Source organism: Mixophyes fleayi, chromosome 12 (genome assembly GCF_038048845.1).
Source record: "Mixophyes fleayi isolate aMixFle1 chromosome 12, aMixFle1.hap1, whole genome shotgun sequence".
Taxonomy (NCBI): Eukaryota; Metazoa; Chordata; class Amphibia; order Anura; family Limnodynastidae; genus Mixophyes; species Mixophyes fleayi.
Genome location: NC_134413.1, coordinates 30,399,104 through 30,426,498, shown reverse-complemented (window position 1 = coordinate 30,426,498; position 27,395 = coordinate 30,399,104). Strand labels below are relative to the sequence as shown.

At 39.5% G+C, this 27,395-nt stretch overlaps 1 protein-coding gene across 3 annotated transcripts; it reads right to left on the bottom strand.

The window, feature by feature from the left end:
• TRAPPC6B (trafficking protein particle complex subunit 6B) lies at nt 1-24,410 on the bottom strand. Of its 3 annotated transcripts, XR_012680296.1 has the most exons (9): nt 24,131-24,410; nt 21,726-21,793; nt 20,928-21,045; nt 19,659-19,742; nt 17,700-17,793; nt 13,735-14,092; nt 11,923-11,974; nt 7,677-7,827; nt 1-174 (listed from the first exon to the last, which is right to left on the bottom strand). XR_012680296.1 is itself a non-coding variant. In XM_075193232.1 (6 exons), the coding sequence occupies exons 1-6, from the start codon at nt 24,224-24,226 to the stop codon at nt 14,061-14,063; spliced, it is 492 nt and encodes a 163-aa protein (XP_075049333.1). In that variant the 5' UTR covers nt 24,227-24,410; the 3' UTR covers nt 9,425-14,060. The 3 variants fall into 3 exon arrangements, 1 of the variants encoding a protein (XP_075049333.1); XR_012680295.1 differs by having other exon boundaries at nt 11,923-14,092; XM_075193232.1 differs by lacking the exons at nt 1-174; nt 7,677-7,827 and having other exon boundaries at nt 9,425-14,092.
• Nucleotides 24,411-27,395: the final 2,985 nt, after the last annotated feature.

Here is a 27,395-nt window from a genome sequence, read left to right as displayed (position 1 = left end):
AAAAACATTTTATTGGAAAAAAAAGTCTCTTTTACAAGATTATTGCAAAGAAAAATCTTGCTCCAGAATATAATCCAATTGGGAATCTTCTTCTACAATCCTGTAGTATGATGGGAGCTTGTCTATATAATTTCAGTTCAGTCCTTCAACGGTGGATCTTCATAGCGATCTCACCTTTCCCATTGGATTACAAGAGGATAGAAGAAAGAATAAAAAAATATATACAGTGTTTAACGAGGGCATTTTTCAGGCGTGTATTATTTTAAAACAAAAACAATGTTAACTCTTGTATCAGTGTTTCATTTATTTAATTTATTATTATAATGGGGGGGGGTAGACGTTAGTGAGCAGATCGAGGAGATTCTTTGCTTAATTGCAATGGTATTTCTGCATAGTGCACACATGCTGGAAACTTCTAATAGAATGAATGGACAATAATTTGTATTTTATTATGGTTTAGGTACAATCTGTTGATGCTGAACCTGTGGACAGCCAGACTGTTGACACCAAATTGTTGACAGTCAGAAATGTCGACAGGTTCAGTGTGTCTATGTAGTTAAAATGGTGACATTGTTACTATTGACAGGTAGTAAAGTTGACAGTTTACAATGTCGACATTTAAACAGCAAGGCATGCTGGCACTTGGGGAACCACAAAGCCTAGTGCTGGGACCCCATGATCATCATCATCATTTATTTATATAGCGCCACTGATTCCGCAGCGCTGTACAGAGAACTCATTCACATCAGTCCATGCCTTGTCCTTCTGACAAGTACTAGGGTTAAACTGTTTTGAGGGGGAGGGGAGGGGTAGTTATTTTTTTTTTATTGAGGTTATGTTTTTTTACTGTATTGTGCCGGCGGGTCTGCCGGTCCTGACATTGTCATTTGAATGACGACCTTGTGACTGTTGACTTTCCTTACGGTCAACAGTCACAATTTCGCCACTTTAACCATGTAGACACACTGAACCGGTCTACATTTCTGACTGTGGACATTTTGGGGTCAGTCTGGTTGTGGACAGGTTCAGTGTTGACAGATTGACAACATCCCTTTATTATATCTGTATGCTTGGACTTAAGATTCAGCGTGAATGAGTTGCATCTTACTCAACCTTGGAATCTCCAGCTATAGTACCTCCCAAGAATTTTGGTACGCATGCCACATGATAACATGTGTTAGACATTTTTAAATACTCATTTCATGTACTGTACAATGACAAGATATACTGTATACCTAATCAATTTATGTCTTACGGAACACCATTAATTTGTCCTCTGCAAAGCATTACTGTATTGTATTGTTTTTGGGATATTACAATGTGCAGAATACTGTATCACTTTGTGGAGATGTAGTGTACTGCACTGAACCTTGCGGACTATTCTGAACTAACATCACATTTACAATTAATTGATGATTTTTTTTAATAACAATTAACAGTACTGTATATAAAAGTCTGGGGCAGCTGGACAGTTATATTCATGGAAATAACCCCAGAGGCCTATTGGACAACAATACTGGGGTTTGGACAGCACTTCAAATTACAAAAACACCCACCACCATCATCACCCTGCAAACAATACAAAAGCAAACAGCAACAATGCCAATTATGTATAAACAGTACTATGTATATTGTACTCTAGTACTTACATCCCCACGGGTGATGTCTAAGGACCAAAAAACCCACGTTTGTTAATTTGCAATTCTTAGTCACCAGTACACTTTTACATAGTTAAAAATAAATATAATCATTATATAAATCACACAGCACATAAATGTTGCGGACATTGCTGTTGTTGAAGCACATCTTGCACGGAGGGAAACACAGTTTCATAGTGGTTAACATTTTTTTAATAACAATTAACAGTACTGTATATAAAAGTCTGGGGCAGCTGGACAGTTATATTCATGGAAATAACCCCAGAGGCCTATTGGACAACAATACTGGGGTTTGGACAGTGCTTCAAATTACAAAAACACCCACCACCATCATCACCCTGCAAACAATACAAAAGCAAACAGCAACAATGCCAATTATGTATAAACAGTACTATGTATATTGTACTCTAGTACTTACATCCCCACGGGTGATGTCTAAGGACCAAAAAAAAACACATTTGTTAATTTGCAATTCTTAGTCACCAGTACACTTTTACATAGTTAAAAATAAATATAATCATTATATAAAACACACAGCACATAAATGTTGCGGACATTGCTGTTGTTGAAGCACATCTTGCACGGAGGGAAACACAGTTTCATAGTGGTTAACATTGCTGATGCACAGCTCTGGGGCCATGGCTTTCATTCTAACTAGAGCCCTATCTGTGTTCTCCCCCATATCTACATGTGTTTCCTCTGGGTGCTCCGGTTTCATTCCAAAGTCCAAAACTGGTAGGTTAATTGGTTTCTGATAATGAACCGTACTAAAATTGTGTGTGTGTGTATTCTAGGGAATTTAGACTGTAAGCTCCAATGCGCAGGACCGGATGTAAATGATTACATACTCTCTGTACAGTATTGCATAATACGTTTGGCGCTATTTAAAAGATAATAATGCAATAACAAGCTTCCTTCAGATTGGGATCAATTGCAGCCACTTACCATTCATCATCATCACCATTTATTTATATAGCGCCACCAATTCCGCAGCGCTGTACTGAGAATATTTGTCATCCACATCAGTCCCTGTCCCATTGGAGCTACAGTTCTTTAGGCATTATTATGAATTACGTATAGATATGTACTATGGTTGGAGCACACCCAGAATTTCCATGTTGTTTCTCCTTCAGACTGGTCTGCCTTCAGCCACTAACAGTTCTTTAGGCACAGGTACGAATAATGCATACAAAATTGAAAACAACAGTACAATGTTAGAATTGAAACTGACTGGCTAAAGGCATCCTGAGCATACCATTCAAGTTGTCTTTTTTTTTCTCTCCACAATTTCTGTAGTTATTAGGACTGTGTTTCTTTTCAGTTATTTCCCCCAAGCTGACAGGTAGTGAGCCATACAACCATCATCGTTCACTCTGTAAGTCCAAGTCACATGCAAATTAAATGGTACAAGTTCTTGAAACAGTAGCTGGGCAAACCAGTTTAACAGTAACTGGGCAATTGCTTCTTAGCCTTTTGGTTAAGATCAAATGTAACCAAATCTGCCTTTGGACTAAGACCAGGTGTAGATGCCCATGTACGCAGTGGGGTTTAAAGGCGTCCCAGTGGACAATGGGTCATCAATTGTCCTACTGGCAGAGAGGCCAGTCACTTGAAGCCTGAGGTTCTATGTGACCCCGATGCTGCCATAGGCAGGGGTGGCCAAAAATGCACTTGTGTTAGGAAGCCACCATGTGCACAGAGCACTGCAACACTTAGACTTTGCCTTTTGCCCTGGGCAAGGACACTTTTTATACATCGAGCCAAAAGACTGAGGCCTACATGACACCATTTCATTTTTGTACCCCCACTTCACCTTTTCACGTTTCTGTGTCTAACTTTTTTGTTTTTGAGGGGGTTTGAGCAATACATTATGGGTAGCCCTCTCCCATCATCAGAGGCCTTGCACTGGAGGCGAGCCTAAAAACTGATGTGATATTCACGAAGGAAACATCTATGGCTTTTGGCTTTCAGAATAAAATCAATCTTTCAAACCAAGGCAGCTGTGGGACATGGTTAAGCAGCAGAGCGAAGTATTCACACTGCGTTCAGCTATGTGACAATGTGAGCTAAACATCAATTTCTGGGGTTCCCCCAAATGACCAGTTACAAATATAAATCTCCATAACAACTAAGAGGACCCCAAAGACTACTATTTCCACTACATTGCAAAGCCTGACAGTACACTACATGGCCATCCCTTCTAATTAGTGTGCTTGTCCATTTTTCAGCCACGCCCATTGCTAACAGTTGTATAAACACAAACAGTCATGTAATCTCCATAGTCAAACATTAGCAATACAATGGGTCACACTGAAGAGCTCAGTGACTTTGAATGTGGCACTGTCATAGGATACCACCTTTCCAATATGTCAGTTTGTCAAATGTTTACCCTGCTAGAACTGCCCCAGTCAAATGTAAGTGTATTTATTATGAAGTGCTAACATCTAGGAGCAACAACAGCTGAGACATGAAGCAGTAGACCACACAAGCTCACCGAATGTAGCATGTAAAATTGCCAGTCCTCGGTTGCAACAATCACCATGAGTTCCAAATTGCCTCTGGAAGCAACATCAGCATAAGAACTGTTTGTCAGGAGTTTCATGGATTGGGTTTCCATGGCCAAACAGCTGCAGAGAAGCTTCAGATCACCATGTGCAATGCCAAACGTCAAATGGAGAGTGTATATATCACCAATCTTGGAGGACTAATAGGATCCTTCCAGGTTCAGCTGGGATTGGCAATACTTCTCCTACTGGCGCGGAGTCTAACAGAGCAGAAGGTTTTCACCAGGGATCCCCGCAAGGGAATTTGGACTTTGGACTTCCTGCAGGTCCCAACGAACCGCAAGAGAAAGAGATGCAGGATTGTAGAGCGTTACCACTAGGAAGTGGAGGAAATACACAGGAGGCGGTGGTCTGGTAGAATGTGGTCACTAAGGAGTGGAGTGAGTACACAGGGTGCGAGGGGTACGCGGCCGAGCATTACCACTGAGGAGTGGAGTACACAGGGTGCGATTGTCTGCAACAGAGCGTTACCACTGAGGAGTGGAGTACACAGGGTACGATGGTCTGCGACAGAGCGTTACCACTGAGGAATGGAGGACACAGGAATCAATGGAGCACATGGAGCCAATTCCAAAGGCAGGAGTCTGACTAAAAGAACCAGCACTGAGAGATGTGAGGAGAAGCTAAATATAGCGCTGTCAATGAATGGACAGAGAATAGGAGAGGTAGACAAGGTTAGAGCCGGAGGGGTGACAGCTGGCGGCTGAACGGAGCAAGGATCGGAAGACAGGTAAGTGCGCCGGCTCCCGGGCGAAAGCCACGGGAGACCGGCGGGTGACAGTATAGCACATGCCCATTGGACTCTGGAGCTGTGGAAACACGTTCTCTGGAGTGAAAAATCACACTTCACCATCTGGCATCCTGCCTGGTGAATCAGGATTTGACAATGTTTCCTACTAGATTATGTACGGTCAACTGAAATGTTTGGTAGAGGAGGAATAATGGTCTGGGGCTATTTTTCATGGTTTAGTCTGGGTTCCTTAGTTCCAGCGAAGGAAAACGTAACACTACAGCAAGCAATAACATTATAAAATATTGAGAGCTTCCAAACTATGTGGCAATAGTTTGGGGAAAGAGCTTTCCTATTTCAGCATGACAATGTCACTGTGCACGAAGTAAGGACCGTCAAAAAAATGGTTTCCAGAGTTTCGTGTAAAAGAATTTGACTGGTCTGCACAGAGCCCTGACTTCAACCCCATTGAACACCTGGGATAAGTTGGAAAGCCAACTGCAAGCCAGGCCTTATTACCCAACATCAATGCCCGATCTCACTAATGGCATAATCCAGCTATGAGAGCTAAGGTCTTTCATTTAGAAAGCCAGAAGAGGAGTACCATCATAAAGGAGGGGAACCAGAGACTTGATCAAAAGCTATGTATGAAGAACGGAAAGAGACTTTGTGATCATGAAGCTGGCAATCATGATTGACAAGAAGCTGCAGGTCCCACTAGACTGGCTGAAGAATCGGAGGCAATCTTTTCCCATTGTCCTGAATCCCTGCAGGTCTTGTGGTGCCTGCAGAAAGTGGGGTGACAATGAAGCGGGACTTTCGCCTTGCTGGCAGTAACAGGAATGGAGCATTGTCAGCTAACAACTGTGTGATTAAGTTAACTCTTGCTTAAAAGTTCTATATAGTATTATTTATCCAGATCTTTGCCTGGGTGTGAAATTATGTTCCCACATCCATGGTACTGGAGACAGGTTGTAAACATAAGCTATTCCAGTAAGCACCGATTTGGTACAAGAGTTTTTGCCTATTAATCCTGGGTACACTAACAGTTGGCCTGGGTAAATGGCCAGCGGGTGCCTTACCACCATGACACCCCATAAGCCCATAGGTTGTTAAATCTTTGCTCAAAAAGAAAAGGCTTGCTAGATACTGAATAATGCAACATTTGTGCAATAAAACTTACTGCACACAGCACTTCTGTTAAAAGTTAAGACAAATCCGGATGAAAAGACCTCAAATATATGCAGCCTTTTGAAAGCACACAGTCCTACCAAACTTTGAGACACCAGCAATGTAAATCCAAACTTTATTTGTGCAAAGAGTCTTGTTTGCTTGTTTTCACCCCTCATGATTCTGCCTTCTCAAACCCATCAACTTCACCCTTCATGATTTTATCTTATACAACCCATTGACTTCAGCTTTATCCCTCACAACCCATGCTCTCAGGACGAAGATGCTTGGTTGTATGTGGTATTTCTTATAACTACCCCAGCCAAGTGGTTCTCTCCTGGAATCAACCAGTACCATGACATGAAGAAGCGGGGACTGGCAATCTTACTAACCAGGCACATTACTAATCGGCAAACGCCGATGAACATATACTCACCTACTCAGGACCAACACAGAATTTTCTCCAAGTTAGGAACCACATTAACTTTAGTCAGAAAAGAAGATCACAGTGGCAGGTGACTTTAACGCAGTGCTCAACAACAGCCTTGATAGACATTCCCTTTTGGTCTGTTTAACAGATATCCAAAAACCAAAGCTTTGAATGAAGTCTTTAAACTCCATCTTCTATTAATTTCTGGAGGATCAAATAGCCATGAACAGGGTAGTACAATTTCTACTCATCCATAATACATATTCTAGGATCAAGAACATTCCTGCTCAGCCACAAACTTGCCCTAAAACTACTCTGCTCACAAGTACGCATAATTTTATGGTTCTACCATACCTTCTATTTCAGCCAACCACTTAGACCTAGCCTCCCACATTCCTATTTTCACTTGAAGAATCAATGAAGCTCTTCTACAAAATGCCATGATTAAAACCTAACTACCCTCTAACCAAATATTTTGACCTTGACTCCTCCCCTGACATATCTCCTACCATCTTATGGAAATCTCAAAAACAATAACAGTGTTAAGAGGCATTTGATCAGTGTGACCTCTAGATCCAAAAAATATAAACTAGTCAAAGTTATAGAGCTAACAAACAACTCCAATAACTAGAAAACAAACACATATGCCTGATTCCATGACCCTCTAAAGACTTAGATGAAATGAATGTAATGATTCCTACACAAACAGCCAAGAAACTGGTGGCTCAAACATTTTTTCATAAAAACAGTTAAAACACATACATATGAATTGCAATTACCATATTATATAATTCTCCAACATCAAAGCATAGCAATGCACATTCGGATCCAGATATTGCTTTTATCAAACCAATTCAGCCCATAGAAAACAGTGATTAATGAGATACTCTATCTAACATATTAAGCATGCTACCACAGTCTAACCAAGGTAGGGTAGTTTAATATCCCTTGTAATCTTTCAGTTGTTTAATTTAATTGTCCCCTTTGTTAGGAATAAACATTTTCGATTTACATAGGTATGACCAATACAGTATATACACACCAGTTTATCAAGGACGGCTCATCAGCCAGATTGTACGTGTCCACTGGTTATGCTGTGGTGATTTTATACTTGCCTGATTTACCTGGTATGCAGAGATTAAAACAGCTTGACGAGTTTCCATTCCACAGGTTTTGGAATCACTTGTAAAAGAACATCTTTGTTGCATGATGCATAATTGTCGATAAATTTAGATTTTTGTGACAGATTTAACAGCTCATATCAATGCATTACACCTTGGAGAAGGATAAAACCATCACCCAATTAGTTGATTTCTTAAATGCATGCAAATAAAAATTGCCGTTTCTAAAATCGCCGCTTGGAAAATTAGATTTTATACTTACGTTAAATCCTATTCTCTATACCCCACTGGACCATGGGGTATAGAGCCTCTTTCAGGACATAGGCACTATAAATAGTTCTAACAATTAAATGTTCCTTCCTCTTATACCTCCCCATCCTGCAGGGAAGTCAGTTATTTTACTAACCAAGCCCCACAGGGCAGAACTAGAAACCATGAGAGTGAAACAACTTCAGCCCTAGAAAAGAAACATTTAACTTTGGTAAACTTCTTCCCAGAATAACTGGAGCTTAGTTGGTTGGGCGCTCAGTGTCCTCCATGGACTAAGAGTAAAGGACAGTATTGAGACCGGAGATCAGCAGCTCTTCGTTTGACATTGTGTTTTGGATCAACCTACCTTTGTCTCCTTCAAGAAGGAGACACCTACAGTAAACAGCGTTTTGCAGTAATCTGAATGCATGTTTCTTTTTTTCAATTCATTATACTGTATAAATGTCTTTAATATTTTCTGCAAGAATATAAATATCTTAAATGTATCTGTTATGGTAACAGGATGTATGATTTGCCTTTAACTCTTGTTTTGAATGGCTAGTTTATTGTCAATAAGACTATCAAACTGTAAGAAAACTGACAAAAGAATCTCAAATCTTTTAAAACTAGCAAAGACAAGACTGTAGACGGAAACCCACGTGAGCACAGGGAGAACATACGTATGTATACAGATAGCACTGTAGTCAGACTCAAATCCAAGGTCCTAACACCTGGAAGCACAATGCTAACCACTGTGCTTATTAAATGTCTCAAATGAAATATAATAGAAATGTAATGGAAGAGCTTTTATAGTTTTGACTATACATTTGCTCTTTGATACTTCCTCATCATTATGCTGTAGTGAGAAGGAATTAACGCAAATCTATGTACTTTTCACTAATTTTTGTTCACTTGAAATACTTGTCACATACTTGTGGATGAGGAGATAAGTTCCATTGCACCTCTCTTAATCACAGGCATACCTGAAAGTGTGAGTGTAAGGTATGTGCAGGATTGTCATATAAGTAGTCCGTCCAATCCAGTCAGGGAAGGCAGCATAGGGGCATAACCTGGTTCACAGGTAGATCACACAATAATAAAGGCCGAGCGTTAGAACACAGGAGTCGGTCATGAGCAATCAGAACTGGACTGGAATATCTTCCAGCAATGTGCGGCTCAAACTGGGATGCTTAATTATGGGTAGTATTATTATAGGGTTTGGGACAGCTGTGAGGGTGTAACCTCTAATGATTTGAACGCTATGGGAAAGTCTGATTGGGCTTTGTAGGGAATTCCAAAAGTGGTGCACGGTGCTCTGGCAACAAGCGGTGCCAAAAGTGCTACAAGAAGGGCACTTTTGTTACAACATGTTTATTTTGCACCATAGCACAACAGAAAAAGAAGCAACAATACACTGAAAGTAATTTAGTTAGCAACTGGGGATATGGCTTTTTAATTCGTATGGATTTCGGTTTAAAAAAAATAATAATTCAGGAGTAGAATTAATGAAGGTCAGATGATTTATTTAATCTTTTGTTCATTTAGCATTTTCAATATATATATAAATCAGAAACAATCAATGATATATGCAGAGACTTCATAGGTCTCCAGCATCATATTTCCACAACCTGATGAAAATAAATTATAAATCATATATTGATTTCATTTCATATTTAGCTATGTATGATCCCTTTTTCAATTTAGATTCCACATTTTGTACATTTAAAATACACCTTATTTTACAGACTTGCAACAACAAATAACACATTTATATACTGCCAATGTACAGCATAATACTGGCACAATTAAGACACGGATAAAGTGATACAATTATGTAAAGATGCAGACAATGCATGTTATGTAGACTGTGCACATGGTTTGTTATTAATACTAGGTTAACACTATTCAGTGTTGACACTTTCTGCTGTAAAATATATCGTTGGAAAATTTAATTGTGATTCAAGTACATTGAATCAGGACATGAGTGTATAGTTTTATTGTCTTACATTAACAGGAAATAAAACAATCTTGGACTAATTGATCCAAATGACCAGCATATGATACAATGCTCTACTTTCACTTACTTTAATAATAAAAGTGATGGGATATTCATGCTACACGTTATGCTGCCTATACATTGTTGTTAACAGCACATGTATAGCCCAAAAATAATTCTCTCTGGAGATCTGACTTCTATATTTCTGTACGATAGCAGCTGTCCTCCAACCACATTTCCCATTAAACCTATTCAATGTTAATAGGATCGTTCAGTGATTATCGCACATGTAGCATATAATTGAGTTAGTGATTATCGCACATGTAGCATATAATTGAGTTAGTGATTATCGCACATGTAGCATATAATTGAGTTAGTGATTATCGCACATGTAGCATATAATTGCAGCGTGTGTGGACAGCTTAACAGTAAAAACACTGCACAATTGAAAACACATAACTGGCAAATAAAACCAGCGAGTTAGTACAGAATATCAGAATTACACATATGGGGCTCCCATGTACTCTGTCTTCTTTCCACACAACTGTCCAGGCATTTTCTACAAGGTATAACTTGGAATGGTTAGTTTCCCAAAACGTCAGACTTGTGTTCTATCTGTACTAACAAGGTTAGTGGGAGAGGACAAGTAAACCACTTTTACTGCACTTGGCACTTAAACGGTTTTTATACAGGTATATAATTATAAACTCACATGGGCATCCTGGTTTACTGGTTTTATTTTCTATTTTGCTTTTTTTTTTTTTAATCAATGGGAGATCTGAACAGCAGTTAATTGTACCAAAATAGGCTAAATAAGTAAGACATTTAAATGGAAATTGTTACCTTCCATTTACACAGGTGTCATTTGTCTTGCATTAAAAGATAAAAAAAAAAAAAAAAAGGGGAATAAAAAATAAACAGGGTGTTAAAACATAGTGTTGCAGATGGGACAAGCCAAGGAATATGCCTTGTAAGAAGCAGGTCTCTTATATGTTAAAAATGGATAACACCTGTTATTTAGAGACACCCGTCCCATATATTATTTGGGTGGGGGTTTTCTCTTCTACTTTAACCAGCCATATTTATTGGCTTGTAGACACACACTGAGCAGTGCGAGCCGGTACAAAGGACAGTGCTGTGAGATAAGTGTAATCTGCTGCTTAGTGTGTGTATATAGAAAATGTGGCTTCTGATTGCATAGTCCAATCATCCTACCAGCCTGTTTGGTTGAACAGCTACGATGGGTTGGGTCCTTTAGTGTTAACTGCTCTCTTCTTCACCAGCCATCCCTGCAACAGAATTATGATACAAATACTGCTATTTGTATTAACAAAGGGTTTGTGATGGGTGAACCGGTTGTTTAAAAGGCAGGCACATCATTATGTGTCTACTTTCTTTCAGTATACAGCATAAATATGCATATTTATTACACAGAAGTCTGCCGTGCTATCATGCTATTATACAGGTACTGTAAGGGACCTTTTATCCAGAATTGCAATTTTCTGGCAAAGGATTATTTTCCTGGGAACTAGAGCACCACGTCTAAATTTCAACAAAACCCATTTAAAAAAAGGTCTCCTGCCTTTTTCCCACCCTGCCCTTGACCATCCCCCTCCTCACATCCTTGCATAGCAGTGCTCACAGTCACAGGAAGAATTACTCAGTGATCACATCCGTCCATAGGACACAGGACAGCAGCAATTATAACCCGTTTTAGCACTTTTCTGGGGGTTTTTTGGGATGCAGGGATCCCGGATAAAAGATCATAAATAGCACCATTATACAAATTGAAATAAGCATTATAAAGCTAAAATTCATATAAAATGTCATGGTAAAAATATTAAACAAACTGTAAATGAATGTAATTTTGTTCTGTGGCATGACAGTACTCTGTAACTGCAATATATACATACAAGCAATCTATGACATATACAATCTATCCTGTCTGCTGTGCAGTGGCACACAGCCATAGCATAAAACAGTCAACATTTCTATCTTATGTACCTTCTATAGATGCTTTAATTGGCACTTTAGCCTGGTGCAGACTGATCAACTCCTAGGAATGAAAAGGGGTAATGTACATGAGACATTATTTTTACTTGTAATTCTATAATTACTTAAGTCAGAGAGATACTTCATTCAAAAGGCATTGCCCTTAATGATAAATGTGTCCACAAGGGGCAATATATACATAGCAGTCTATGGACATTTACTCACCCAAGTCGAAACAATCAGAATGCTTTCTACAACTCAAATTTAAAGATGCAAATATATGGCGAAATTAGACTCTCTGTAATCACTATATGACTTACAACACGCTTGCAGACGAGTACATAAATGGACAAGCCCATCTTTCAAACTGGAACATAAAAACGCATATTGTTACGCTTCCATAAACAATAGTTAAAATAATAAATAAAAGCAGAGCAGTCACTCATTAAATGTATTACACCTCTGACTTCCTAATTGGGTATCAACCTTCATGTTGACGTGAATGGCCAATACAACACACATGCCAACGCTTCTAAAGGCCAGAGAAGGGCATATGCTCCCCAATTACCCACCTGTGCGGACATCCAAATACAAATCATTATAAAACAAAGCACAAATAAAACAAAGCCCACAAAATATCTCATAAGTATGAAGAACAGGTGTGATGAAAATTGATTTTGGGTTCTAACAAAATTTTTACCATTTATGCAGATATCAACATTATATAGACCCCCCAGTGAGCATGCTATAATAATCTACATTTGCACAGAATCTTTGACATAAAACAAACCAATAAAAGAGAAGCAGCACATGAGAAACAAAGGTGCAATGTATTTTTGAATGAAGAACCTCTCAAATATCTGAAAATATTGTTTTGAGTAAACTTGTTAGGCAAAGCCAAGTAAACAATTGTTTGCACAATGGAATACATTATTTTTTAAACCTACGTTTTTGCAATCATCAACTTTAAGAGTGTTTAAAAATAATAGAATAATCCTACAGAGCAGGGTCCCAATGGTGTCCACAGACTACATATTCAGGGCCAAACTTCAATGTACTGGAGGACGCTAAGAGATAAATGTATCAAGCTGAGAGTTTTTCAGCGGGTTTGAAAAGTGGAGATGTTGCCTATAGCAACCAATCAGATTCTAGCTGTCATTTTGTGGAATGTACTAAATAAATGATAGCTAGAATCGGATTGGTTTTTCAAACCCGCCGGAAAACTCTCAGCTTGATACATTTACCCCCCAGACTTCCATGTTGGTTAATGAGCTCATGCAGGCTGTGATTTTCCAACCTGATTTTCCATCAGAGCCATCAAACATTACACGATTTCAGTTATTCAGAAGGACTACACGATGCACCCAGAAGAGCATCAGTAAGAAGAGAGTTCAGTAAACTAATCACTCACTAGACAGTGCTCAGACTCTCCATAACCATTTCCCCCATGGCCCATATCAGCTCTCCTAGGGTTCTTCACTGATCTAAAAGGCTTGGACTGGTAAAACGGAAATACAGCAGATGTCTACCCAGCAGAGCGTTAAAGATAGCCAGACTTATTAGCATATCACTTGATTTACCATGTGCGCGGAGTGTGGGAAATTATTTTGCATTAGGCTTCTTGACTATCTAGTTGTATTATAAAACCTCTACATCCTGGTGCCAGATTCTTTTTAAGACAATGTTTTAGTAAAGGTTATAAACCAAAGCATGTGCAGGTATTAAAACATATTTTTTCTGGTTGAGTGAAAGCCGAAGAGTTCAACAACAAGGCAATTTGTCAGTTGTGATAACTTTCACTACTCCGCAAAGTTCTGCACTCACTTTTCATATTCCTTAGTCCACATCAGGGAAGTGGTGTAATCGAAGGTTTCCTTATGCTTTCAAAATGTTAGTGTGCTTGTGTACACGTTTTAGTGTACTCTTGTGGTTCCATAGATGTGCAAGTATGTTAAGAGAATATCCTAGGACATCTTGATCTGAGGGTTTAACTTGTGCGAAGAGCAGGCAAGGTTGTGCAGCTCGAGAGGACTCATCCAAAATGAAGGTTAAGTGGCAGATCAGCAGTTATGTGAGCCAATGAATGGTAAAATTATACTAAGATGTTATGATCTGTAGTCAGTTATGTTTATGAAATTCTTCATCATGTGCTACAACTTCTGAATCATGACCTGGAATTTACCTAAAAAAAATAAAATAAAATTAAACAAATCGGTTCAACGTTAAAGAAAATATAACTTGTTCTAATAAACATCCTCACAGTTGATAATCTGTACAGTATACTAACATTAATTAGAATGATTGTGGGCATGTAGAGGAAACAGTTGTGAACTCCTGTATAACTTTTAACTAGTGTTGGGGACAGTATAAATATCCTTATAAGATCATCCCCCGTTTCGTAACTATGCTACAGAGAAGCAGGAATAAATGAAAATACAGCTAGGGTAGCGGCATCAAGGATATTTTAACGCTAATACTTCCCCCAGTTTTAGAAGCGTTCAATGTCTAATTTTGATGGCTAACAATTTGTAATGAGCCCTTGAAACGCTCTGTGTAACTAGGTCTGCTCACATTTAATGGAATACAATTAGAGAGAGCTTTGGACACTTGTCCAAATGCTGCCGTCAGCGGTTTAAAAAACTGCTTCAGCAATCTAGTGGCTCGTGTGACATCCTCACCATATTCATATAAATGAATGGTTTCAGTTAGGAACAATTACACTTTGCTCCTTAAAGGACCTTTTTTTAACATCACTTTATATATTATTTAAAACAAACATTTTTCATATATTTTCAGTGAATCAAATTAGGAAAAGGATAAAAAAAAGTGGATGGGGTCTGTGTGGGGGTTCAGGGTAGAAATTTTTAGGAATAATGGCAAGTTCAGTTGTATATATTATTTTGAAATGCTAAAAGCTTTGTAAAAAAAAATTAAGTAAAACTATGTAATTAAAGTGCAATGATTTGTGGACACAACTCAACAGCGAAGTATCATACAATCAAAGAGAATGGTATTGCTACCATAAATGCAGATGCTTTTTCCCAGTGTTTCCTCAGTTCCAAGCTAAAAACTGAGAGTGTGGGTGGGAGGACCAATCCCGAGCTACAATCAAGAAATTGAGGATTGCGATTGGTCCTCCTGCTCACCAAGCCATCCACATTTTAAAGTGACAAGTCCCATTGATTTGCCAGTTCTGTAGTACAGAATCGGCAGAGCACTGGGGAAGACAGCCGTCTGTACGAACCCCATATTTAGGCTAAGGTCCCATTTGCAAAATATTTTTGGTGTAATGAGTGCACACTTTCGAAATCAGAGAAGACATTTTTCACCTGTTACATGTACATTTTATGTATAGTTAATAGCTTTGTTATTTTAACAAGAAAATACATTAATCAACCTATCACATACTAATAAGTTATAGAAATATATGTAATGTATTTATGAGGAGTGATGCCTTCATAACATTTAGCGATGACTCAGTGATTTACGTTAAGCCATAGAAGTGCCTGCAGTCCTCTGCCCTGCACATGGTATTGCAAGATTTTATGAATGATGTTTAACATATGTTTGAAAATCAGGGTCGGACTGGCCTGCCGGGAAGCCAGGCTATACCCCGGTAGGCCCCGACCGGGGTCGCTCCCCTCTTCATGGAGGGGGGGGGTCGGACACTTTAAAAAAAACAAAAACAAAAAAAAACACTCACGTGATCGCGGCGCTGGCGCCCCTCCTCTCTGCTCCATCCGCACTGAATGTCACGCCAGACATCAGTGAAGAGCGGCGCAGAGAGGAGTCGCAAGGAGAAATAAGACAGAAGAAGAGAAGAAAAGAGAACAAAGAAGCCGATAGAAAAGGTAAGTGAAGGAACTGAGGCAAGCGGGGAGCAAAGGCAGCATGGCAGAGAGTGAAGGGGGAGCAAAGGCAGCATGGCAGAGAGTGAAGGGGGAGCAAAGGCAGCATGGCAGAGAGTGAAGGGGGAGCAAAGGCAGCATGGCACAGTGTGAAGGGGGAGCAAAGGCAGCATGGCAGAGTGTGAAGGGGGAGCAAAGGCAGCATGGCAGAGTGTGAAGGGGGAGCAAAGGCAGCATGGCAGAGAGTGAAGGGGGAGCAAAGGCAGCATGGCAGAGTGTGAAGGGAGGCCAGGAAAAGGGGGGAGCAAAAGCAGCATGGAGTGCGCAGTGTGATCATAAGGGGGCACCGCATGGTGATAAAGGGGCACAGTAAGGTGCGTGTGATGGCACAGCGGGCTTGTGGCAATGTAATGTGTGGTAGGTGGTGGCTTACTAATGGGTGCTATATTGTTTGTGAGGTGAAACAAAATAATAGTCCCCACTATAAAATTTCATTTTATAATGGGGACTATTAATTTAAGATGGGGTGGTTTGGGTGCTATTAATTGAATATGGGACTGAGTTTGAGGAGCAGGAGGTCTATTTATTAAATGTGAATATGAATTATTTAATGGCAGTGATGGTTGCGGGAAATAGGTATATTTATTATACGTAAATGCTATTAATTTATTGCTGGGGCTGTTTTGAGGGAGGGAAATAGGTTTATTTATTAAATGGGAATACTATTACTTTAATGTTGGGGCTGGAGGAAGGCCTAAGTATTAATCGTGGGTCCTACTGATTTAACGCCGGGGCTGTTTGGAATTTTCTAAATACACCCATTTTTTCCCCCAAATAGGGTCCCCAACATTCCGGAATCCAGACAAGCCGCAACTATAAAAACCAGCAGCCACAGGTGGTGAAAGTGACAAGAACAGGTAGGAGTCTGTCAAATTTAATGAATCTAGTGGGACAATCCCGATTTTTGGTGACTGTTTTGTCCAATCTAAGGAGCAAGGCCAGACTGTGTACTCTTTATATACCCACTGTATTCTTTATATACTACACTATGGTGCTAACTGTCCTTCGTGGGCTGACCACTCGCCCTCTAGTGTCTGGTCTTGCCTCTATGATGGCTGGCCACACCCCCTCTGGTGGGCCTCTAGCGTTACAGTCTCCCTGGTGGGCCCTTCATGCCCCAGTCTGACACTGTTGAAAATGCTTATTGCAGGTCTTTAGATATAGCTTTCATCACGCATGTGAAACGATTGAGTCAGGCATGGCCACTCTGACGGTTCAAGGACAATACTTACCTGGTCAGAAGATTGAGAACAGTTGCTCAATTGCTGTGGACGGCCTACAGTTTTGACCCAGCCTGCAGGATCCCCACACTCCCCAACACGAACACACTAACCACAACCGAGCGTGTATTCCATCCTTAATCCCCAGCATCCCATACTACACAATCAGAACCGTAAAAGCAGTGTTATCTTATGATTCCCCATAACCAAGTCAGGACTGGGGCATGGGGCACCAGAAAATACCTAAACCCATGCTCTTCCTTTCTCAGGTTACTTGTTGCTATGGAGAGACAGGAAGAAAAGCTGGGTGGGATCCCGGAGCAGAAAAAGGTGCTGAGGAGCGTATGCACTAATTTCTCAAGAGGAATTGTCCCTGATATCATTTACTTGCTGTGGTATGAGTAATTATCTCAGGGGATCAATCATATGAATATGACACATTGCACTACATATATAACAATAACAAGAGGGGCCACATAAAAAGAACTATAAACAATAAAAACGATACAGTTCCTGCACTGTTCAATATTGATAACATTATATGCTGTAAATAATATTGAACATTTCCACAGGTTGATGCTTCCTCTTTAAATATAACCACTCGGTATCACTTTGAGACAGATGAAACAGTATCAATAGAACAGGAATCATGGATACTCACATGCAGGCATTACTGAGACTTCTGCTGTAACAATACTTCTTATTCCCAAGTTAGATAAACCTCCTCGGATTAAGCCACATGTAAATGCCAAATACTGCAAAGAAAGGTAAGATACGGATGACATTAGCTCTTGTCAATATATTTCTTTTCCTCCCACACTCCAAAAACATACCGGTAGGTTATTTGGCTGCTATTAAAAAATTGACCCTAGTCTCCCTCTCTGTCTGTGTGTGAGTGAGTGTCTATATTAGGGAATTTAGACTGTAAGCCCCAATGGGGAAGGGACTGATGTGAGCGAGTTCTCTGTACAGCGATGCGGAATTAGTGGCGCTATATAAATAAATGATGATGATGATGAAATATAAACTGTCAAAACTTTAATCTGTAAATAAGGATCATTCTTTTAAACTTGCATGTAGGTGTATAGGAGTCAATAAACCTAGACTGCTGACATTGCAGTCAGCATGAACATAATAATATGCTGACTTTTGCAACATTCACAAAAGACTGTGGATGAGGTTAAGCAATCAAGGACAGATTTAAACCACAAATTGTTGTTTTGCAATTCTCCCAGATTTTTTTAGCTTATTTTGCAAAGAGATTGTCATAACCAGGCCATCACTTTACAGTCACTTATCTGAACCTTTCACTAGTTATTAATGTATTAACTTTGCATTTTTGGAGCATTGTTTGGGAAGGTACAATTGGGGGAGGGGATCTCGGGCTGCCTAAATTTAGCTCTGTGTCTGCTTGGGTGATGTATTTACCTGTTTGAAGGTCTGGGGTAACCTCCTGGCAAGTTTCAATATCAATTTGCAGGTGTCTGTATAACCGAATGCATGTACTTCCATTGATAAGAGTTAGGGCTATTAACTGGCAGTAGCACATTAAAAGCGATGGATGGTAGAATCATAAATGAATTCAACAAAACCTCTGCTTTTGTCATTTTTGTTAGATGCAGGATTTAAATGAGGTATTGTGCTATCTAGCAATCAGGACAGGAGGAACCTGATATCTATTCACTTGTAGAGTAATTAACACTCTCTTAATTGGATATTTTGTAAATATTTACTAAACTGCGGGTTTGAAAAAGTGGAGATGTTGTCTATAGCAACCAATCAGATTCTAGCTGTCATTTTGTACAATGTACTAAATAAATGATAGCTAGAATCTGATGAGATATTGTCTATAGCAACCAATCAGATTCTAGCCATCATTTATTTAGTACATTGTACAAAATGACAGCTAGCAACTGATTCGTTGCTATAGGCAACATCTCCACTTTTTCAAACCCGCAGTTTAGTAAATATACCCTGGAGTGCACAGTAGGCGTTCCCGGTTAGAAGGATCTCCTGGCCTCAGCCAGATATGCTCGGCTGTCTAGTTAAAGATGGGCCCCCCTTTTTCTGAGGGAGAATTATATTACTCCAGCAGAGATTCATAAGTCCTGCACAGCAGAGGGAGAGCAGACAAGAAAGTATTTATAGCGAGGGGGAACTGGGGGGCTGAATAAAAATAATTTTTGAAGGGTTTACTGGTCATGAAGTATTCAATAAACATAGCAATGCCGGCCCGTTAAATACATCTTTATTTGTAGTGATCCATATACGACCCTATTGTGTAACCAGATTGCTAAAGCATGTAGAAAATAAAGAATTCAGAAGATATGATGTATATTATTATGATGAAAATACCTTTAACAATATACGCTTCTCACCACCATATAAATTAGTATTACAAAGACTGAAAAATTCTATATAGAATTTACTGATTTTCGTTGCATAGTGTAATCATAGCAGCAATTATCTTTCTGTGCATATTGAATTTCTTTTTATTGCATAAAATTATCTGTTTTTGCATACTGTACATCATTATTTTTCTGTGTGCAGTGTAATCGGAATGGTGTATACTATATTCCGTTTATTTTCACTAAAAAAGTTCTATAATGCCTATCCTTACCTTGGGGGCATGTTCCAAATACTGTTTTCCTGCAGACATTTGAGTTATGAGGCGGAATTTGTTGTCCTGGAGCACGTAAATTCCCTTTGCAAAGATAAAAATGCATAACATAACAGTGAAAGGGGCCTAGATATCTAAAAATACAAATAAGTAAACATTGAGGGAATTGACTTTGGAGGCATTGGATAGCGAATGTTTGCAGTGGTGGTGAAATTAAGAATGCAAGAACAGAAGAGGAATTTTGAAAGTCTTGGCCAACTATTCATTCAGTTCAGCGGAAAGAACAGAGCTGATGGAAGGTGTGTCTACTGCTAGTGTTAAATAACTTTTTTGATTTGTGCATCGTTTTATCAAAGACCCTTACTGTTCTGTAAATAGGCAGAGCTCTCTCCTCAACTAATTCAAATGTAGGAGCCCCCTCCAGGGCCAAATCAGCAAAGCATCTTATGGAATTGTAGTTCCTGGGGCTTATTACAAAACAGGTCAACCACAAGTGGGGAACATGACATCACAGGGCATGAACGTAGACACTGATGGAGCCAACTAGCATACCACTGGGACGCATTATAGGCTGTAATGCACGGTGGCTTAGCGGTTAGAACTTCTGCCTCTCAGGTCATGAGTTTGATTCCCGATCATGGCCTTATCTGTGTGGAGTTTGTATATTCTCCCCGTATTTGCGTGGGGTTTCCTCCGGGTGCTTCGGTTTCCTTCCACACTCCAAAAACATACTGGTAGGTCAATTGGCTGCTATCAAGTTGACCCTAGTCTCTTTTTTTCTCTCTCTCTCTGTCTGTGTGTGTATGTGTTAGGGAATTTAGATTGTAAGCACCAATAGGACAAGGACTGATGTGGGTGACAAATATTCTCTGTACTGCGCTGCGGAATTAGTGGCACTATATAAATAAATTATGATGATAATCTCACATGAGTATCTGGTCAGTTTCAGTTAGATCTCTACTTGTCTGGAACGCCACACTGCTCGGGATCTAGTATAAACTCACATTCCTCCACTAAGGATGCCTCTTGGACTACTGTCAAACTGCAACTTCACCTATGCTTTTGCAACCACTGAACAATTAAGATTAATTAAAGTTACTGCTGGAGAATAGCTACATAAAAACACTGCCTCACTGTCTCCATTTGTATTTGATACTGCTGGCTAGTCACACAGAGCATGCAACGTGTACATTCACAAACTAAACAAACAGCCCTGGATACCTATGGAAAGATATACTAAACAGTGGTGCATGCAAACTTATGTTTCACCTGGTGATTTGTCCGAAGGTTATCAATTTGTTTCTTGAACACTGTAGTCCAAAAATCTTTGCAGACAAACTTCATAATATCCAACTCATCTTTGAACCTAGCTGTGTCCTTGGTAAATCTGAGGGAAAGGGTTCAGATGACAGTCAGCTGTAGCCAATGGGGTTGATTAAATGAAACTTGCTACATGATAATTAATATTCTGAGAATGGTAGAAGAACAATTCATTTCTCCTATCCACAAAAATCGGAGCTGACCATTATTATTATTATTATAATACACCTGACATACTATTGAAGACAATGAACATGTATTTTGAAAGTATAGTTATTGAAGTAGTAAATTAGTTAAAGCACAACTCCATTTTTAAGGTCTCACATATACAGTGCATGGGGGGCGCTCTCTGGGAACCACTTCAGTTACCTGAAACGGAGTCACATGGATCAAAATTCTCCAGGTTTTCCCTGCAACAATGCAGCAGGTAAAACTCACTGCAAAGCCGATCATAGCTCTCAATAGAGCTTTACTGTACAGCTATGTCCCATTTTTAATCCACCAGAACAGAGCTCCTAGTGGAAATTTTAAGAAGCAAACCCCACAACAAGTCGGCTCACGGTCCCGGAGCACCCATATTTGCTGTATGTGGGGACATATTTAATTAGCAGCAGATTGTAAAAAATATTGTTCAGTTATGTTTAGCAAAAGTTGTTTACTCTAACAACGCTCAAAGTCAACAACTTACCTTTCTAAAAGTCCTTACCCTACTTAGTTAATAGTCAATCATCCAAGACAACTATTTACCTTTCTATTAATCCTTGCCCTACTCGAAAACCCATGTTTTCCAACTTAGTAATGCACCTTCCATTTTCCTAGAAAGAAAAAAAAAAAATGTAAAAAATGTTCTTTAGTCAAAGCATAAAAAAAAGTAACCAAACTGCTAAAATACACCAGCACTATATAGAAGCTTGGAAGATGTGAAGGAAGTAGACACAAGAATGACAGGTGTATTAAATATTTAAAAAAATCAAAAAGGGAAAATGTGCTAAATTAAAAATAAAATGCAGTTTTGCTAGTAGTAAGCAATCAGTGGTTTTAAAGGCATCACACAAAGCACAGAAAGGGGAACAATGTGAAACAATATTCCACGGTGCTGTAAAATCTAATTACAGCAGCAAATTAGAAGCAGCTTCGGACGTATGTTTATATGGTTCAATACTATAAAATGCATTTAATTTTAAAGCACCATGGGATATTATTGCTTTGTATCAAATATAATTACATTTGTTGTGCTTTGCTCTATATACATATTTATTGAGAAATAAAACAGTAAACAAAAGATAAGAGCTCAGAAAAGATAAGTTATACAAAATAATTATTTTCACAAAAACATACAATCATGTTTATAATTATGTTTTAAGATTTAATTATTACATTATATTTGAAAGCCAATACTGATATGTCTCTAAGAATGTGCTTTGCCGATTTGTTTAATTTAACAATCCTACAGCATCAATTTTTCATTCAAACTATTTCTTAACACAGTGCACAGAAAGCAAATTTTGAAGACTATTCATTAAAAACCTTAACATATTTTAAGAACCAAACCCCACAATTCTTATTTTAAAACAACCATGTAAAACATCTGTTAGTACATGAACACAGATATATGGGTAACATATATGCTGTAGTGTATACAATCTCAGCTGCCATGATGATCTCTCGAAAAGTGCCCAGGATGCATTACTGAGGTATGGTTACCAACCATCAAAAATCTACTAACCGTCAGTAAAACATAAGTAAACTTATTTTTGCCAGTCAGAACGTACAAAGCGAGATCAGTAGCAGACATCATCATCATCAATTTATATAGCGCCACTGATTCCGCAGCGCTGTACAGAGAACTCATTCACATCAGTCCCTGCCATTGGAGCTTACAATCTAAATTCCCTAACATACATACACACAGACAGACAGACAGACTAGGGTCAATTTTGATAGCAGCCAATTAACCTACTAGTATGTTTTTGGAGTGTGGGAGGAAACCCAGGCAAACACGGAGAGAACATACAAACTCCACACAGATAAGGCCATGGTCGGGAATTGAACTCATGATCCCAGCGCTGTGAGGCAGAAATGCTAACCACTGTTACATTCCTAAACAAATCATTTTGAGGGGTCTATTTAAAAAAAGTAGTGAAGAGCCACTTTCACCACTTTTTCTTAATTATAAAAGGGTTAACGGAGAAGAAATCATAGATATCTCTGGCATTAATCCAATTACCGGCACTTACCGACTTGCAGCAGTACATATTGTTGGTTACTGCGCTGGGGTCATAAATAGACCCATGAGTCTGAATAGTGTTATGAACTTTTTAATAGATTTTAGAATTGTATAAGAAATGTTTTCAGTGAAAAAAAAAAAAGCTGGGTATCAATGAATTTTTATAAAAGTATTAGTAAAAATGTTTTTAAGGGTTGAAAACCCTGTACTGAGGGCAAACCAAACTAGACCACAAGAAAGGATTTGCTTTGTTCTGACATCCAAAGAAAGGTAAGAAAATACAAGCCACTGCGGTCTACAACAAATCAAAATACACTGATTTGTTGTAGAATGCTTTAAATCATCAGTGCATCTTTATGTTTCCACTTCAAGCTACCTAAGGTCAGGTACCCAATAGCATTTGATATATGCTTAAAAATTCAATTTCAAACACCAGTGAAATCACATGACCTCAATGTGCTTAAATTTACGCTGAAAGCGTTGAATGGAGCAAGGAGACTTTAGAAAACTTTGCCGCAACACACCCAAATGCAAGTAAACCCATGTGGATATGCTGCCATTGGAAACAATGGCTTCCATTGTCTAACTCAATTAAATGGGTTGTACTAAAAAGTCATCAGTGGGCATGAGGCCTCATATCTCTAGTTCTGACACCTTTACTACATTTATATGTATATTATTATTATTTTTCAAATGTAAAAACTGTAAACATTATTTAAAAGGTTTCCAACTACAAAAATATATCAAAATGCTTGAAAAAAAATGTGTCAAACTATAACTATATTGTTCAACTACAAGATTATCTTTCTATGCATAGACATTTAGCATACAATGTTATCCTAACACCAATGCACACAATAAAAAGCATAGTGATAGTTTGCAGTAAAACAAATGCTGTCATTAGACTGCTAGATCCGACACTCACCACCTCTCCCTGCTCTGGAGACTTGTACACACAGTTCACGATCTCATTGTGCAGCAATAAGAATAGAGCTTCGTCAGCCATATCCTGCTTGTTCATGTCTGTGGGATACACAGTGACAGGAGTGGGATGTAGAGTGACAGGTGTGGGGCCCAGAGGTAACGCAAAGTGACAGGTGTCACCCGGGTATCTGATATGTCACTACACTGCCCACACCTCGGCCACAGACCGATCAGCTTCACAGCCCCTACGCTGCAGCCAGCGCGTCACTTCCGCTTCCGTTTGGGAATAGCAGCTGGAATAACGGTTACCATGGGAACAGGGATACACAGCTGTCAGGTTAGGTTTGGGCATGGCCTTAATATTACACAGTTGTATCATCTCCATGTATCTTAATAACATTGTGTTGACATAATATAAACAAGAGCATATATAGAAGACAGAACGTGCATAGTAAACCACGGTAGTCTGTGCTGCACATAGTTTGTTAGGTATTCGTGGAGAAGAAATATGGCATAGAAATATTATATATATATATATATATATATATATATATATATATATATATATATATATGTATATATATATATATAGCTGTAAATGAAAAATTAAAAGGTCGGCATTTTTTAGTTTATTACTGATTCACGTTTTTTGTGTGTCTAGAAGGCTATTTAGTTGTATTTCCGGGCGCAATAATGCATCACTTGTAAAAACCAGAGGAACTTTTAGCTTCACAAATCTTTACTTTGCTGCACTCTTACACAAGAAAAAAAAGGACTTTTTGCAATCATGTTACATATAGAGGCCTATTTATTATAGCTTTTTCTTCATTAAATTCCCCCCAAAATGGCCATTTGGGACCAATGCATATTTAACTAATATGCACATTTATTAACAGGGCATCGCGCTGCTGCTTTGCATTTTTTTCGAAATACAGAGCAGTCCCCATAGATGTCTATAGGGACTGTTATTTACCACAATTTAAGAAGTAATGAAAAGCCATTTACACATACAGTACTGTACACCAAAACACACTAAACCAGGCCTGTCCAACCTGCGGCCCTCCAGATGTTGTGAAACTACAAGTCCCAGCATGCTCTTCCAGCTATCAATAGGTTGTCTACTGGCAAAGCATGCTGGGGCTTGTAGTTTCACAACACCTGGAGGGCAGCAGGTTGGACAGGCCTGCACTAAACAAATACATAGATAAAAAAATTGGGCAGCCCCAACAAGCCATTACCCAATACAGCCTGGGGAGAATGCCATTATAACAGGGACATCACTAGCATGGGTCTACCTGCTAAACAGCCTGTGCCGGTTTCCACTATAAAAGTAAGATCCACGAGTACAGATTTGCTTAGGCCCACATTGACTTCTCCAAGACCTATAGTGTTATGTCTACATAAACAAACACGATTTTCAAAGACGAGAAGATGCTACAGTTACTTTCATCCACAACTTCCATTGCCTCCTCTTTCTCTGGTCCCTCCTCCTAATCCCATTATCACTTTGGACCTGATGCCTCTTGATTGTTGGCTTGCATAGACAAGCCAGGAAGTTGAAGGGGTCAGCTGAGTGGACAGTGACGCAGCTTCCCCTGAAAAACCACAGCAAGCAGACTATGGTAGTTATCATAATTATGTAAAAACTATAAAAATTCTAGGACTTTGTGTAGTCCTCTACTATTGTACACTCTTACAAGTAAGGGTCATACCAGTTCTGGTGTTCGCACAAGATATATTGAACACTGGCAATAAACAGAGGAGAACTGTGGTGAAACTGATAATAAAAATCAAGACTCGCCAGCATACTCGGCAGGATATATGTAACACCAAGTACTCTGCTCCTCCAGAGCAGAGAACGAAGTGACAGGACTTACAGCACAGGGTACATTATCCAGGCTGTGGTCAGGACAGGCAGTTCACAAAGTAGGGGGTAAATGTATGAAACTCCGGATTCTTCATCTCCGGCGTGTTCAGCCTCTTCAGCGCTTAAATTTAAAGCGGCGCTGCAATGTAAAGGGAAACTTCCCTTTACAATGCAGCGCCGCTTTAAATTTAAGCGCTGAAGAGGCTGAACACGCCGGAGATGAAGAATCCGGAGTTTCATACATTTACCCCTAGGTCAGTATACAATGTCAGTATGCAGGCAGGGTCACACCAGAAGACAGAACAAGGATGCAAGCTACAGTAACAGTGGCTATTAAACACACAGAAGGCACCTAGAGAGCCGAGCACCCTCTCAGTGATTAACTGTGGTGTGATTATGTGATTGCACTGTGTTGATTGCCTGACTGTTGTGGGTAAGTATCCCAGTAGTTGTAGGAACAACTGAGGATTGCACGGCAGTACAAGTTTATCTCCACCAATCTTGACAGCATTCCCCCCCTACCCCTTGAGGAGGGGTCAGGTGATCCCTATAATGTGTTGTGTTGTTTTGTTGTTGCTTTTTGTAAGCACTTTATTATTATTATGTTTTGAAAATCAATATAACAGGTGGCAGTAATTAAATTGATATCAGATGAACAAGCAGATAAGCAAGTGGTGAGGAAAATGTCTCAGATAGTGGGCATAGCAATTTAGAATAGAACAGATAGAGGTATCTCATGAACTTGTTCAAGCTCCTGGCCAGACATAGCAGAACAAGAATAGAACAGTAATGGAATGTGGTAGAATGGGGAAAGAAGGGGTTTTCTGGGGGGTGGGAGAGGGCGGAGGATTAGGCCAAGGCTGAGACCCGCGATTGTTAAGTTTCTCGGGAGACTCCTATTAGTCAGAGTTGACACAGGCCTTCCCAAGGCACAGAGTCTAACAGACCCTCTGGTCTTCACCAAGAACCACCGCAAGGCGGGATGGGTTTTCCTGCCAGAGGTCTGCAGGTCGGGGCCCTTAGGTTAGCCCCCTGACGTAATAGGTGAGAGGCTGTAGATGAGAGATCCGGAGAGCAGACTCAGAAGCAGTAAGGCATGGCAGGATAATTAGTTGGAATAGATCAGCACGCACCAAAGAATCCTGTCACGTTTCAGTGGAACACCGGGTCGGATACACTTAAGAGATACCACAATCAGGAGAGTTGCAGAGTCGGATACTCTGGCAGCAAAAGGACAATAATAATAACCGGTTCGGATACACGGAGGTACAGGCAGCAGAGTATTCAGTATGAATAGCCGGGTCGGATACACAGGAGCACAGTCGGGTCGGATACACAGGAGCTCAGACAGCGGAGTAGTCAATAGGAATAACTGGGTCAGATGCACAGGATGACAGGC

Coding starts and splice junctions, on each gene's coding strand:
- TRAPPC6B (XM_075193232.1), bottom strand. CDS start 24,226: ATGAACAAGCAGGATATGGCTGACGAAGCTCTATTCTTATTGCTGCAC. Junction 21,046..21,725: donor GGGCAAGGATTAATAGAAAG/GTAAATAGTTGT, acceptor CCTTTCCCTCAG/ATTTACCAAGGACACAGCTA. Junction 14,093..17,699: donor AGTCTCAGTAATGCCTGCAT/GTGAGTATCCAT, acceptor TATTTTTTTTAG/GTAAATTCCAGGTCATGATT.